Genomic DNA, 12,857 nt, shown 5'->3' with positions numbered 1-12,857 from the left:
ATTGCAATGTAAAGTCAACTAAAAATCAAAACAATACACACCAAAAGACGTAGACCTGGACCTACAGGCAGGGACGTTCCTTCACACCAGGTGAGAAAGGCTACAAAGCAGCACACGCGGTACGATCCCACGCTTGCCGACACAGCACACGCACATGGAAATGGGATACATGCCAACACTCATTTCTTTAAAATTATTTATTGAGTATGTGCTATGCGCCAACACATAATTTACGTGGAAGACATCTCTACGACTGTACTATCCATGCAGAGTCCCGTCACATGCATCACCGCCTCCAGGCCCTGCACGGCTTTGGGGCGCCCACCTTCGCACGACAGGGAGGGACCCAGGCAGCAAGGACACCATGACACATGATACGTGAACAGCCACTTTCACAGGAGTACGAGGTTGATGCACGTGTGCCCTACGAGTTGAGATCTAGACCTAGCTTAGGGACACGGTGCCACCGACTCGGCCACGAGCCAGACTGTGGACACCTGGGGACACAGCCTACTTCTAGAGCACAGACACGGGCAGTGACAGGGGTGAGGGGTCCCCACCGAGCCCCACGCGGCGCCTCTGGAGGCCCCGAGGAAGGTAGCGTGCACGCACACGGGTGTCCTGCCGCCGGGCAGGGGAGCTCTCAGGCCACAGGAACGGGGGCTCACATCCAAGCGCGTCTCCGCCCGGGCTCGTTCCTGCAGCACCTGCTTCCCACAACTTCGACCGTCATCTCCAGATGGGAAAGACCTTCTCTCCAACCTGAAAACAGACAAAGCAAATCAGTCATAATAAACCGCTTGAGTGTGACTCACACGCAGCACCTCCTGATGACGACTCAGGATGGCACCCAAGAGCGACTTCCAGGAGGAGAAGTTTTCTTAATGACCAAGATTAAGACTTTGACATAAAATTAGCACAAAGCAGGTAGGAGACCAGAGGAGAACCATCGCGTCCCCTCTGCCATCCTGCACCAGGTGTGGGAACGGCAGCCCGGCCCACTCTCCACCGGGGCCTCCTGGACACGGGAAGGGTGGCCTTGGGCTGGGCCCCTGCCCTCAGACTCACCTTCCTGCCCCCGTTTCCTGTTCTACCAATAACAGCACCCAATTCCCGTGAGGAGGGTGAGAAAGCAGCGCAGGCGCGCGAGGCCGAGGCCGTGGCACCGCGACCGCCACGCCCGTCTCCCAGCACCAGCGCCCAGCACCCGCCCTGCAGCACAAGCCTTACTTTCTGCGATGTGGGGTCTTGTGTGGAAGCTGAGCGCCACGGACATGTGCCTCCTCCACACGGGGTTTCTCTGCAGCACAACCAAGCCTGTGACCACATCTCCCGAGACCATGGACATGGGTTCGTCCATCATAAACAGCACCTGCTTCCAGTGGGTGGTTCTGCAAGACACGGGGCACGCATCACCTCTGTGGGGTGGACCCCCAGGCTCCCCCGTGGGGCAGATGCACCAGGCCCACGGCGAGGCCTCTGTGGGCGCCAGGGACTGGGCCACAGCCCAGTGAGCACGCTGCTCTAGGTGCTCCCAGGCCCCTAGACGGGCGTCTACCGCATCCCTGCCCAGTCCCTAGGCTGCCAACGCCGAGTTCTAGTTTCCGCAGTGCAGGAAGGCCACTGCCCCTGGGAGTCGGGCTGGAGGGGGTGTGGCAAGTGCGACATCTGGGACAAACCGTCACGTTCCGCGCTCTCTGGGTTCTGCAGGCCCTGAAGACACGGCTCCACGGCCTCACGTCCCTCCGACCCCAGCCGCTGTGAGGGCCCCTGTCCCCGTGTCCCAGAGCGCTGCCCGGGCTCGGCACCTGCCTGCCCCACCCCACCGTGTGCGGGCGCTCGACTGCCCGGGGCCTGAGTTCCCGCCGTCGACGGGCGACAGCTCGCATCTGTGCGCCAGGACCGGGAAGGGCAGCCGGAGGCCTGGCCCCGCCACCTCCACGGACGCTCCGGCCAACAGCCTGGCTCCTGTGGTGCGGACGGATGCGAGGCCCTGAGGACCCCCACTGCGGCCAGTGTTGACCCGAGCAGCGCGGCTGCCCGCCCCGGCCCGGGCACCTACCGCGCAGGCCCACGGAGGCCCCATGAAGGCAGCTCTGCACCGGGCTGCTGGGTCCAGCTCCGAGGCAGACCGCAGCGCCCAGCGCGCCTGAGCAGCGTGCAGCATCAAAATGCTACTGCACAGAAGTGTCCCAGGGGCGGCTGGGGGCTCAGTCCGGGGAGCGTCTGCCTTCGGCTCAGGGATGACCCCGGGGCCTGGGATCGAGTCCCGCATCGGGCTCCCTGCTCAGCGGGGCGTCTGCCTCTCCCTTCCCCGCCCCGCCCTCTGCTCATGTGCTCTCTCGCCCACTCTCTCCCTCAAATAAAATCTTTAAAAAAAATTTGTCTCAAGAAACACTGACCTTCCTCAAGAAAGTCTTGGGGAGTTAAAAGCCCCTACAATTCCATGGGTTGTGCTTGTATTAGACCATGGGAAGCTGAAGCAGCGTCCAGGGCAACTGAGGCAGGCAGTGTGCTCCGCCCGTTCGTGCAGGGGTCAGAGGACAAGCAGGGCAGCCCAGGGCAGGGGCGAGTGGGGCACGGTCCCGGTCCCCCGCCCACCGCCCACACACGCCACTGCCTCCCCAACGGCTGCGCGGCAGGGAACCTGCACCCGCTCCTCCCGGGGCAGCGGAGCCCCTGCGGGTGCTGCACACTCACGGGTGAAACGGGCCTGTGCTCGGCACCAGCTGCGGCTCGTCCTCCTCCAGGCTCTGGAACCGGACACTGAACCAGGCCGTGAATCCATGCAGCGTGCCGGCCTTCCTGATCTCAAAGTGCAGCTCGCCTTTCACGGTCTGTTCAGGCAAACGATAAGGAAGGGACGCGGCTCCCGTGAGCGCGTGACAGCAGGCGGCGAGGGCTCCGGGGCAGGAACTAGCAGCTGTCCCCGCCAGCCCCGCTCAGATGCCGCTGCACTGCCCGGCCCCACGTCTAGTCCAGTAACTGTGGATGCAACTTGCTAGTGTCGCCAAACACAGCAAACCTGCTCCTCAGGAAAGAACTACTAAAGCTGGCAGCACAAATTCACATGCTGCAGATAATCAGAAAAGGTTTCAAAAAAAAAAAAAAAAAAAAAGGAAGAAAGAAAAGGTTTCAAGCAACGTGGGCCTCACTTGCCTCATTTTCTGGCCCCATATTTGAGTGGAATCCTATTTCTTCTCAATTCTTGGCATAAAGAACCAGGCCTCTCTATACTGCGAAACTAAGTGCAGAGCCAACAGCTTAGCTCCCGGCTGAGCTCCAGGGGGTTCCAGGGACCCGCTCCCAAGCTCTGCACCTTGCACCTCCGAGCACACCCTTAAAATGAGACCCTCCTGAATGCACACGCGCCACCTCGTGGCAACAGGGGGAATGTAAGAGTGAGAATTAAGAATTTTGTCATCCATGGTAGCACAACTTAGAAAAAAAATTTTTAACTTGAAATCCTTGAAGAAACTAGATATAATTTATTAGAATCTCAAGATGCTGAAAATATTAAACATAAATATAAAAATGACTGATTATGTTAAAGAGGTCCGTGAAAAAATAATGTAAAAATACAAAATCAGAGCATAAAAAAGACAAGACTCGGGGAAAATCAAAGGCAAGGTTCCTCAATCTGTTTATTCGCACAGAGTCTGGTACGTGTGCCGCCCACTTAGCCTCCGGGGCTCTCACCTCCAGGTCAGCGATCTGCACGGTTCTCCTGCCCAGCTGCAGGATGGTGCACGGTTCAGACAGTCTTCTGGCTTCAAAATGTGGTTGTACTTGGGCTTCGAAAAAAACTCCTTAATCACTAAAGATCTAGGGAAAAAGTAGGAGTCGCTCAGAGGCGTGAACCAACAGCTCAGGTTCTGACACACAGACTCGCTTTGTCTCCAGCGTGAGCAGGAATTCCACGCCACCGTGTGCAGCACGAGGGCCCCAAGGCAGGGCCAGGGGGTCCCTGGGGCGGCCCGCTGAGCATGCACGGTGTGCGAGCACACCTATGCCCTCCTCGTGGGGCCTGAACACACCAACACCCTTCCCACGCAGGCTGCCCGGCCCACCCCACCGCCGTGGCTCCGGTCACTGCGGCCCCCTCCCGACACGTGGACAGGAGGTCCATGGGAGCCGAGCGCCGGGTCACCGCGTAGACACTTGGTTGTCTCATGGCACAAGCAGGGTGAGGACGGTGAGATGTGCACACATGGCCCTGTCTAGGTGGCTCCGTAAGAAATGCTCTGAAGTGGCAGGACTACGGGCCACGGGCCGATCGGGGCAGCCCTCACCCTGCGCCGGGTGTCCTGCCGCCGTCACCTGCACTGCCCGGCACTGCCCCTGGGTGCAGACGGGTGGGGTGGCTGTGGGGCCAGGGCCTCAGGGCTCTGCGTCTCTTGCCTTCCAGGGACAAGGAGCTGCCCGGCCCCAGCCCCCGCGAGGCCAAGGTGAGAGCCTGTCCTGGGCCCCGGGCAGGACGTGGCGGGGGGGCTGGGGCCAGCTGTCTGCACCCTGTCCCCCAGGACATCCCCGGGCGTCTCCCCAGTCCCCCGTCCCAGCAGTGCACGGGCTGCCAGGAACGCACCCCAGACCCGGAGCCGTGGTCCGCGGGGGGCCCTGTGCCTTCCTGACTCCTCCGGGTCCCGCGGGGGACTGGACGCGGCCCGAGTGCCCACCTCCCGGGCTGGAGCCTCACCTGTGGCCCCCGCTTGTCCTCTTCCAGAAACTCCACCAGGAGACCCGGCGCGCAGACAAATGGATAAAAATGCTCAAGCGATGGGACCACTACCTCCCCAGCGAGAAGGTGGGGCGCTGGGTGCCCCCGAGGGCTCTCCGTCCTGAGGGGCTGGGGGGCCGCCCTCAGTGTCCTCCTGCCCTGTCTCAGGGGAGCCCCCTGCCTGGGGAGAGTCTGCTGGGAGCCCGAGCCTCCCCAGGCCCTGGGTCGGCGGTGGGGGAGTGTCAGGTCGGGGCCACGGTCCCTGCTCCTCGTGGGGGACGGGGCCCAGCTCCAGGGAGACCCAGCCTCTCCACAGACACCCTGGAGCCGAAGCTGGAACCTTCTAGATGCCTCGTGCTCCCTGGGCTCCAAGGGGCCGCCCCGGGCCCCTCTCACCAGCGCTGCCTTCCTCCCCGCAGCTGCGATGCTGAGTCTACAAAGGGGTCCCGCCCCAGGTGCGGGGACAGGTGTGGCTGCGATTGCTGAACGTCGACCAGGTTAAGGCCAGGAATGCCGGGAAATACCAGGTGGGGCCCGTCCACTCCCCGTGGACCCTCGGTCCCCTCCCTGCCCAGGGCTGACTCTCCATGTCCCCTCCACACCGGGCTGAACTCCCGCGTCCCCTCCCCACCCGGGCTGAACCCCCGTGTCCCCTCCCCACCCGGGTTGATCCTCCATGTCCCCTCCCTGTCCAGGGCTGACCCCCCATGTCCCCTCCCCACCCGGGCTGACCCTCAGTCCCCTCCCTGCCCACGACAGCTGGGCACAGGCCCTCACGCAGGCCCCGCGGGCACGGTGGGCACTCCCGCCATCCCCGGCCCCCCAGGGGAAGGGTGGAGGTTCCTGCAGGACACACTCCCATGGTGGCCCCAGGGCTCCCTGCCCAGGACGGCAGCTGTTGACAGGTCGGGGTCTGTGTCCCTGACACCGGCTCCTCCTCCCGGGGTCTCCCCGCAGGAAATGAAGGAGGAGGCCCTGGTCTCCTCCCGGGACATCATGCAGATTGACCTGGATGTCAACGGGACGTTCCGCAGTCATACCATGTTCTGGGAGGGCTACGGGGTCGGGTGAGGCTGTTGGGCCTGCGGGGTTTGGGGGCCCGGGAGAGGCCCGGGGGCTTCTGTGCAGGGGACACGGGGTCTCCGAGGCCAGGGGGAGCGACGGCAGCAAACAACACACTGCCACATGGTAGGGTGCTGGGGATGACCCCCGTGCCCCCACCCCCAGGGTCTCGGGGATGGGGAGGCCCCGTCCTGGGGTCACCGTCTGAGCTGAACCCCAAGGGGGTGAGGGGCAGACCCATGAAGAGCAGGGGTCGGGGTGGGGGCGTGGGGGGCAGGAAGGGGACCTGGGGGCCAGGGTGCATGGCCGCGGCTGGACCGGGACACATGGACCCGACGAGGGTCGGACAGGTCAGGGTGACACCCACCCTCGGTGCTTTATGTACTTCTGAATTCTGGGCATTTTATTTTAGACAATTTGCAGTTGGTGAGCACACATAGCATGACGACCCCCAGATGCCGCCCCGGTCCAGGCAGGCCCTGCGCTGAGCACACGGGGCCCCAGGGGCAGAGGCAGGGGTCACAGCAAACCCCAGACTGGGGTCGCCTTTATCTGTAGATGTCTCCGTGTGCACCTTAGAGAAGGGGGTGCCCTGTGTCTGCAGCCCCCCACCCCATCCCCTCAACCAACGCCCCCATGCCATCCCCCACATCTCCCCCATACCATCCCCCACACCCCCACACCCCCAACCCCTACACTATCGGTTCCCCCCCCACAAGGACGCAGTGCAGCTGCCCCATGTGGGACATGCTCAGCCTCCCCGGCCACCTTGACGTTCTCTGGACGGCCTGCTCCCGTCAGAAGCCCGGGTGTCCCGTAGAGTCCCCAGGGGCCGCGGGGAGGTGGGGAAGGCAAGGAGCCCCCGACAGGGGGGTGCCGGTGTGGACCAGAGGGTGAAGCTACCTCTGTGCGCAGCGGGCAGGGTGTGTGGGAGCCCGGGACCCCAGGGGTGACCTGCAGGGGCGCCAGGGGCAGGGCTGGGGGGCTACCAGGCAAGGGTGGCTGGGCTTCCCAGGGGGCCGCTCAGACCGTCTCCCCACGAGAACTCGGTGCTCCTCCCTGCAGGGAACCTGCTGCCCCCTGGGGCCCCCGTGGCCCTCAGAGCGCGGCAGGGTCAGGCTGACCTGTGACCCCCGGCCCAGGGGGAGCCGGCCTCCAGCAGCCCGGGCCCAGGGGCCGCGGAGCCGGGGTGCAGACTCAGGCTGCCATGCGGGGGGCATCCGGCGGCTCCTGGCAGCGCTGAGGGGCCGCACCCCGTACCCCCCGTGCTCAGATAGTGACCCCAGGGGTTCGCAGCCTGTATCCGGGTCACACCTGCACGACGTTCCCTGCTCTCCTCACAGTGGCTCAGACCTGGAGCCCCGAGATGCTCTGGGATGGGCGGGCCCGGGGTCCCCCCCACAGAGTCCAGCCCAGGGACACCTGGGAAGGCGTGGGGGTGTGCTCAGGGCCACGGATGCCCCGGCTTCGTGGGCTCGGGGCAGGGGCCACGTGGGGCTGGTGGTGTTCCCGGGACACGGGGCCAGGCCAGGCCAGGGCAGGGGAGGAGAGGCGTCAGGGGCTTCGGGGACCGGGGCAGGGGGAGCGCTGGCTCCCAGGGGGCGTGCGGGGGGGCCGCTCCAGGGCTGGAGGGGGCGCTGGCGGTGCTCGGGGAATCCAGAGCTGCACACCCCATGGCGGGAGCCTCTCGGAGGCGTCGGACACCCCAGGGTGCACTTAACCCCAGGCACGCTGCACGTGTGAGGTCACCGCCTGTCCCCGTGCACAGACCTGACCCCAGAGATCAGCCCCCGCGGAGGGGCCCTGCGTGCCGCGGGGCCTGCGGGGCGGGTGTCGGCACCTCGGTGGTCTCGCTGGGGGGGGGGGGCTGACTGAGCAGAGCCCCCCGCTGTCCCCCCTCCTAGGCAGCGAGCCCTGTTCCTCGTGCTGGCGGCCTACTCGGTGTACGACACCGTGAGTGTCCCTGCCCCTGCCCCCTGCCCCGCAGGCGGCCTTGTTGTGCTGGTGACCAGCGGGACTCACAGTCAGGGCCCCAGCTCCACGGCCCCGAGATGCCGGGGAGGGTCTCTCTCCTCCAGGACGGGCAGGGGGCGGGGTGCAGACCTCCCAGGGGAGGCAGGGCCTGCGTGCCCGAGGGCCGGGGCTGCCCGGGGCCCCCGCGTGCACCGCGGCCATCCTAGAGCTCGGGTCTGGACCCTGACAGACGGCACTACTGACGAGAACCCGGGCGGGGAAGGCTCCCACTACCCTGAAGGGCACGAGGCCGAGGCGCCCACGAGGCCGCCCCCTTCCATGGCGCATTCCAGAAGGGTCCCCGAGGACCCCAGCTCACACACTCCCCGGCTCTGCGGGGTGTCCTGGCCCAGCTCCCCTCGTGGGACATGCCAGGGGCCACAGTCAGGCCCGCAACCTGCCCTCCGGGGGGTCTCCACCCTGGCGGGTCCCCTGCAGCCTGGCACAGCTCACGGAGGCCCCTCCTGCTGGTCTGAGGACAGGGACCCTGGCACGGCGGCCACAGGGCTCGGTAGCGGGGCCTGGGGTGCTGGCGCCCGAGCTGGTCCGGGTGGCCCTCACCTGCCCCCCACCCTCTGGGAGCCCCCTCCGGGTGCCTGGGCTGTGAGGGAGCCGGGGGGAGCCTGACGCCCGCGGGGAGGGCTCAGAGGGGGCCTCGGGGCGCACGCCCTCCGTGGGGCTCTGGCTCTTGCAGGAGGTGGGCTACTGCCAGGGCATGAGCGAGATCGCGGCCATCCTCATGTTCCTGCCCTAGGAGGACGCCTTCTGGGCGCTGGCCCAGCTGATGACCGACGACAGGCACGCCATGCACGGTAGGGGCCCGCCGGGCCGCCGGGCGGGAGGGGAGTCGGAGGGCCTCCCTGCAGGCTCCTGCATCGGGGGGCAGGCGGGGACCCCCCAGCCCGACCCCCATGGGCAAGGGCCCCGCCTCCCTGGAGGCCTCGGGGTCCCGGAGCCACGGCCACCTGCCCCACCGTCTGCAGGCCTTGCACTCCCGCTACTCCCCCAGCCTCCCGCCCGGCTGCCTGCTTGCCCCCCAGGCCCCCCTGCCAGCCCATGGTCACACGGGGCCCAGGGGGCAGCGTCTCCCCCTCCCGGGGGCTCCCAGCCTCACTCCCAAGCCCCACAGAGGGCCGTGCACACCCATCACCCTCCCCGTGGCCTGCACCCGCTGCCCCTCGGGGCTGGGGACCCGCCTGTCCCCGCGGCGGCCCCTGCAGGAGAGAGGGTGCTGGGTCAGCCGGGCCTGGTCCTCAGCCCCCAGCCCACGCCCCGCGTGGTCTCTGTGAGGACGAGGGTCCCCGGGCCCCGCGCCCCCGGCCTGGGAGGCAGCCCTGCCCTCTGGGAAGAGCGGGTCCAGTCAGGGCTCCGAGGGCGGTGGGCACACGGGGGTCAGGGCGTGGGGGGGGCCCCTGCCCCAACACCCCCCACCCCGCCTGGTGCAGGAGGAGGGCCTGACCGTGGGGGCCTGGGGCCTTCTCAGGCTTCTTCGTCCCGGGCTTCCCGAAGCTCCTCAGGTTCCAGGCTCATCACGAGCGCATCCTCCAAAGAGCTCTCCCTGACCTGAGGAAGCACATGGCGAGTGGGAGCTCCTGAGGCTCCATCCCCGGGGCCCGGGGCAGGGGGTGGGGGGCACGGCCCTCCGAGCTGCCCAGAGTTGGGGTCACGTTCCTCCCCCTGGGGCCCAGGGGCGCCCTCGGGGCTGGGCTGGGCCATGGGGAGCGTGTCCACCCGGCTCCAGGGCCCGCGGCGTGGGGCCTGAGCACCTCCTGCCCTCCCGCCAGGACGAGGAGCAGATGTCCACCGGCATCTATACCCCAAAGTGGTTCCTGCAGTGCTTCCTCGGCCGGGTGAGGACCCCCGGGACCCCCGCTCCCGGACCTCCCCCCTGTCCCCGGGGAGGGCCCAGCTCAGTCCCACCCTCCAGACGAGCCAGGCCCGACCCCGGGGCCCTGAGGCTGAGGCTTGCAGCCCAGCCCATCCTGGAGAAGCCCAGAGGGTCCCTGGACGAGGTTCCGGGGGGCAGGCCGTCTCTGCCTCAGCTCCCCCGGGGGAGGCCGGGTCAGCCCGGGGTGTGGACGGGCCCTCAGCCCATCGGGCGGCCAGCCTGGGGTCCTCTCGAGGTGTGGTGTCGTCAAGTGCGGGCAGAGTCTGTGCCCCCAGGGGTGCGGGAGGTGCTGGCCAGGGTTGGAACCCGGAGCGGCCAGGAGCCCTGATCTCCCTGGGAGGAGGGCACGCACAGGGGGGCTGTGGGGCCTCGTCGGAGGCAGCCGGGAGGCAGATGGCAGGCCTAGCCTAGCCCCGGGGGGCTGTGGGGCCTTGTCGGAGGCAGCGGGGGGCAGATGGCAGGCCTAGCCTAGCTCCAGCCGAGCCCTCCAGGGGCCCTGCTCAGGCCGCTCCTCCCACCCCGCTGTCCCCTAGACCCCCTTCTCGCTCACCCTGAAGCTGTGGAAGCTGTGCCTACGTACTCGATGGGGAGAGGGTGCTCACGGCCATGGCCTACACCATCCTCAAGGTGCACAGGAGTAAGTGAGCCCCTGGGAGCCCAGGTGTGCCGGGGGCGGGGGGCAGGGGCGGTGACCCTGTGCTCTGAGCAGCACCCAGACCTGGGGCGGGGGGACGGCGGGGCAGGCGGGTGCAGGGGGGCTCCCTGAGAGGAGCAGCAGGCAGGGGCCACCCCGGCCAGTGCACTGCCCACGGCGCTCCTGGGCACAGCGGGACCCCAGCCGCTGGCCTGGGGGCACTGGGGGCCCCAGGGCGGGGCCCTCTGGGTCTGACTCTCGCCCACCGCCCAGAGCGCCTCCTGAAGCTGCCCCTGGAAGGGCTCCGGGAGTTCCTCCAGGACTCTCTGGCCCAGCCCTGGGCCCTGGAGGACGAGGCGGTGCTCAGACACCTTCGGGCCTCCATGACCCAGCTCCGGAGGACGTGGTGCGACCTGCCCCCCCCAGGTGGGCTCAGGGCCCCGGCCCCTCCCGACTCGGCCTGCTGGGGCCGCCCACAGGGGACAGAGCCCCTGGGGCCCCGTCCTCATCTCTGGGGCTCTCCTCTTCTGCTCCAGCCTCGGGGACCCCAGGCCAGGCTGGGTGGGTGGGCACCCACTGCAGGGCCCGGGCACCAGTGTGGGGGGCTGAGCACAGGGTCAGGCCGAGGGGCCACGTGGGAGCCGTGAGGACTCCCAGGACCCCTTGTGGGGGACACACAGCCTGCTGGAGACGCTGACTCCGTCGGCCTCTTTCCAGCGGGACCTTTCCAGCGAGGCCTCTGGGCCTGGAGCGAGTGTCCCCGACGCCCGGGCCTCTCCTCCCTTCTCCGGCCTCTGAAACACCGCCCAGGGTGGAGGAGCCGGCCTCCCCGGGCCCAGCCACCCAGCCTGAGCCGCCCGGACCCCCTCCCGGCCAGGCCATAGTCCAACCTCCCCCCCAGCGATGGAGCTCCCTCCCCACCCTCCCAGTGCAACAAGACAGTGCAGGCAGGCGGCCCCCGGAATGGTGGGCTTGAAGACAAAAAACGGGGTCCTCCCTTCGGCACCTGCCTGGGCCACCCCAGAGGCCCCGTGACGGACCAGGCCCTGGAGCACCCCCGGGACTCCCATCACGGGGTCCCCCCAGCCCCCTAGGGACGACCTGTCGGGTCCAGGACACCCTTCCTGCCCCGCGGCCACTGCAGCTCGTGCCCCTCGCTGGGCAGTGATGGGCACAGCCAGGGCAGAGCCAGGGCGGCGCTGAGCCCCCTGCCCCGAGGCCCCGCACAGGCCCGGGACCCTCTGCCCTCCGCGTCCACGGGGCAGCTCGATGCTCGCGGGCCTCGGGGGCAGAGCGTGGCGGTGAGGGCGGGGGCCCGGAGGCTCTGGCCCGCCGTCACCGTGCCCTGCCTCATCTTGCTGTCCCTCCCGGAGGGCGGCACCCCCCGCACAGGACACCAGCCCCTGACCCAGAGGGACCTGGGCTGGCCTGGCCCTGGGCTCTGTGGGGGCAGGGGCGACTCGAGCCCCCCCCCCAGGCCCAGCACTAATGGGATCCAGCGCCCCGGGGCCCTGGCCAGGCCTGCGTTCTGGCCCCGGGCTGAGCGAGCCCTCTCACCGCCGGATGTGGCCTCCTGGGCCCTGGGCGTGCCCCACAGATCCAGGTCGCTGACCTAGGGCAGCCCTGGGGATCCCAGGACACCCCAGGGCAGGGCAGCAGGGGCAGGCCCGTGGGCCCCACCCACACCCACAACAGGAGGCAGGCTCCTCCACGTGCTGGGGCTCCAGCAGTCAGTCCCCCGGCCCCAGGGGGCCCGAGGCCGGGGTCCAGCTGCCCTGCGGGGACCCAGCGCAGGAGCCCATGGGCCGCAGGTCCACGTCAGCCCTGCTATCCCCAGAACCGCCTCTCAACGCCCCAACCTCAGGACACGCGCCCCCACCCAGAGTCGAGTCCGCACAGGCTCCCAGGTGGGGGACTCCGGCACCCGCACCCCTGTGGGATTCCCGCTTTCCTCTAAGGACAGGAAGGTCTCCCAGGCCTGGCCGCTCGGTGTGGTTCGTAAGAACATGCGACTCTTGTTCTTGGGGCGGAGAGTTCAAGCCCCATGTGGGTGTAGAGATGACAGAAAAATAAAATCTTAAAAAGAAAATCAGTCAGTCTGGGGGAGACACAGACCGGGATCCCACAGAGGGATCGGGTCCCACAGAGCTGACGACGGGTCTACGCACAGTATTAGAAGCAGCAGAGCACAAAGTCGGAACTTTCAGAAGTCTGCTAGAGTGGGGGACACGCCGGCCTTGACGGTGCTCGGGAGGTGAAATGGGGGGCGGCCCTTGGAGCGACAGGGTGGGCTCAGGGTCCCCGGGGTCCCAAGGACGGTGGCGCCAACGGTTCCCAGGCCCAGGAGCGGGGACCCCAGCCGAGAGCCGCGGGACTAGGGCCAGCTGTCTGCCCTGTGTGGCCACAAACTGCAAACCCCTGTGCAGTCACGGGGCCACGTCCCTGGGCCGGGCCAGCAAAGGCCAGAAGTGGGAGGAGACCCTCCCGGGCGGGAGGAGCACGGGTCTCCTCCAGGGCAGCCCCTAAAACTTGGAGGTGTGAAA

The 12,857-nt window shown here is 67.6% G+C and overlaps 1 protein-coding gene across 1 annotated transcript in view; it reads right to left on the bottom strand.

Moving 5' to 3' along the window:
• Positions 1 to 208: 208 nt before the first annotated feature.
• Positions 209 to 12,857, bottom strand: part of LOC140600818 (uncharacterized) — a 28,787-nt gene continuing 16,138 nt past the window's right edge. Inside the window, exons 3-5 of the mRNA XM_072768948.1 lie at positions 2,701 to 2,837; positions 1,231 to 1,391; positions 209 to 762 (exon numbers count right to left, since the gene is read on the bottom strand). Coding sequence (XP_072625049.1) covers positions 665 to 762; positions 1,231 to 1,391; positions 2,701 to 2,837 — 396 coding nt within the window. The 3' untranslated portion in view covers positions 209 to 664. The remainder of the gene's footprint in view (positions 763 to 1,230; positions 1,392 to 2,700; positions 2,838 to 12,857) is intronic.

The sequence above is a fragment of the Canis lupus genome, chromosome 12 (genome assembly GCF_048164855.1).
Source record: "Canis lupus baileyi chromosome 12, mCanLup2.hap1, whole genome shotgun sequence".
Lineage (NCBI taxonomy): Eukaryota > Metazoa > Chordata > Mammalia > Carnivora > Canidae > Canis > Canis lupus.
This window is presented reverse-complemented; position numbering and strand designations above follow the sequence as displayed.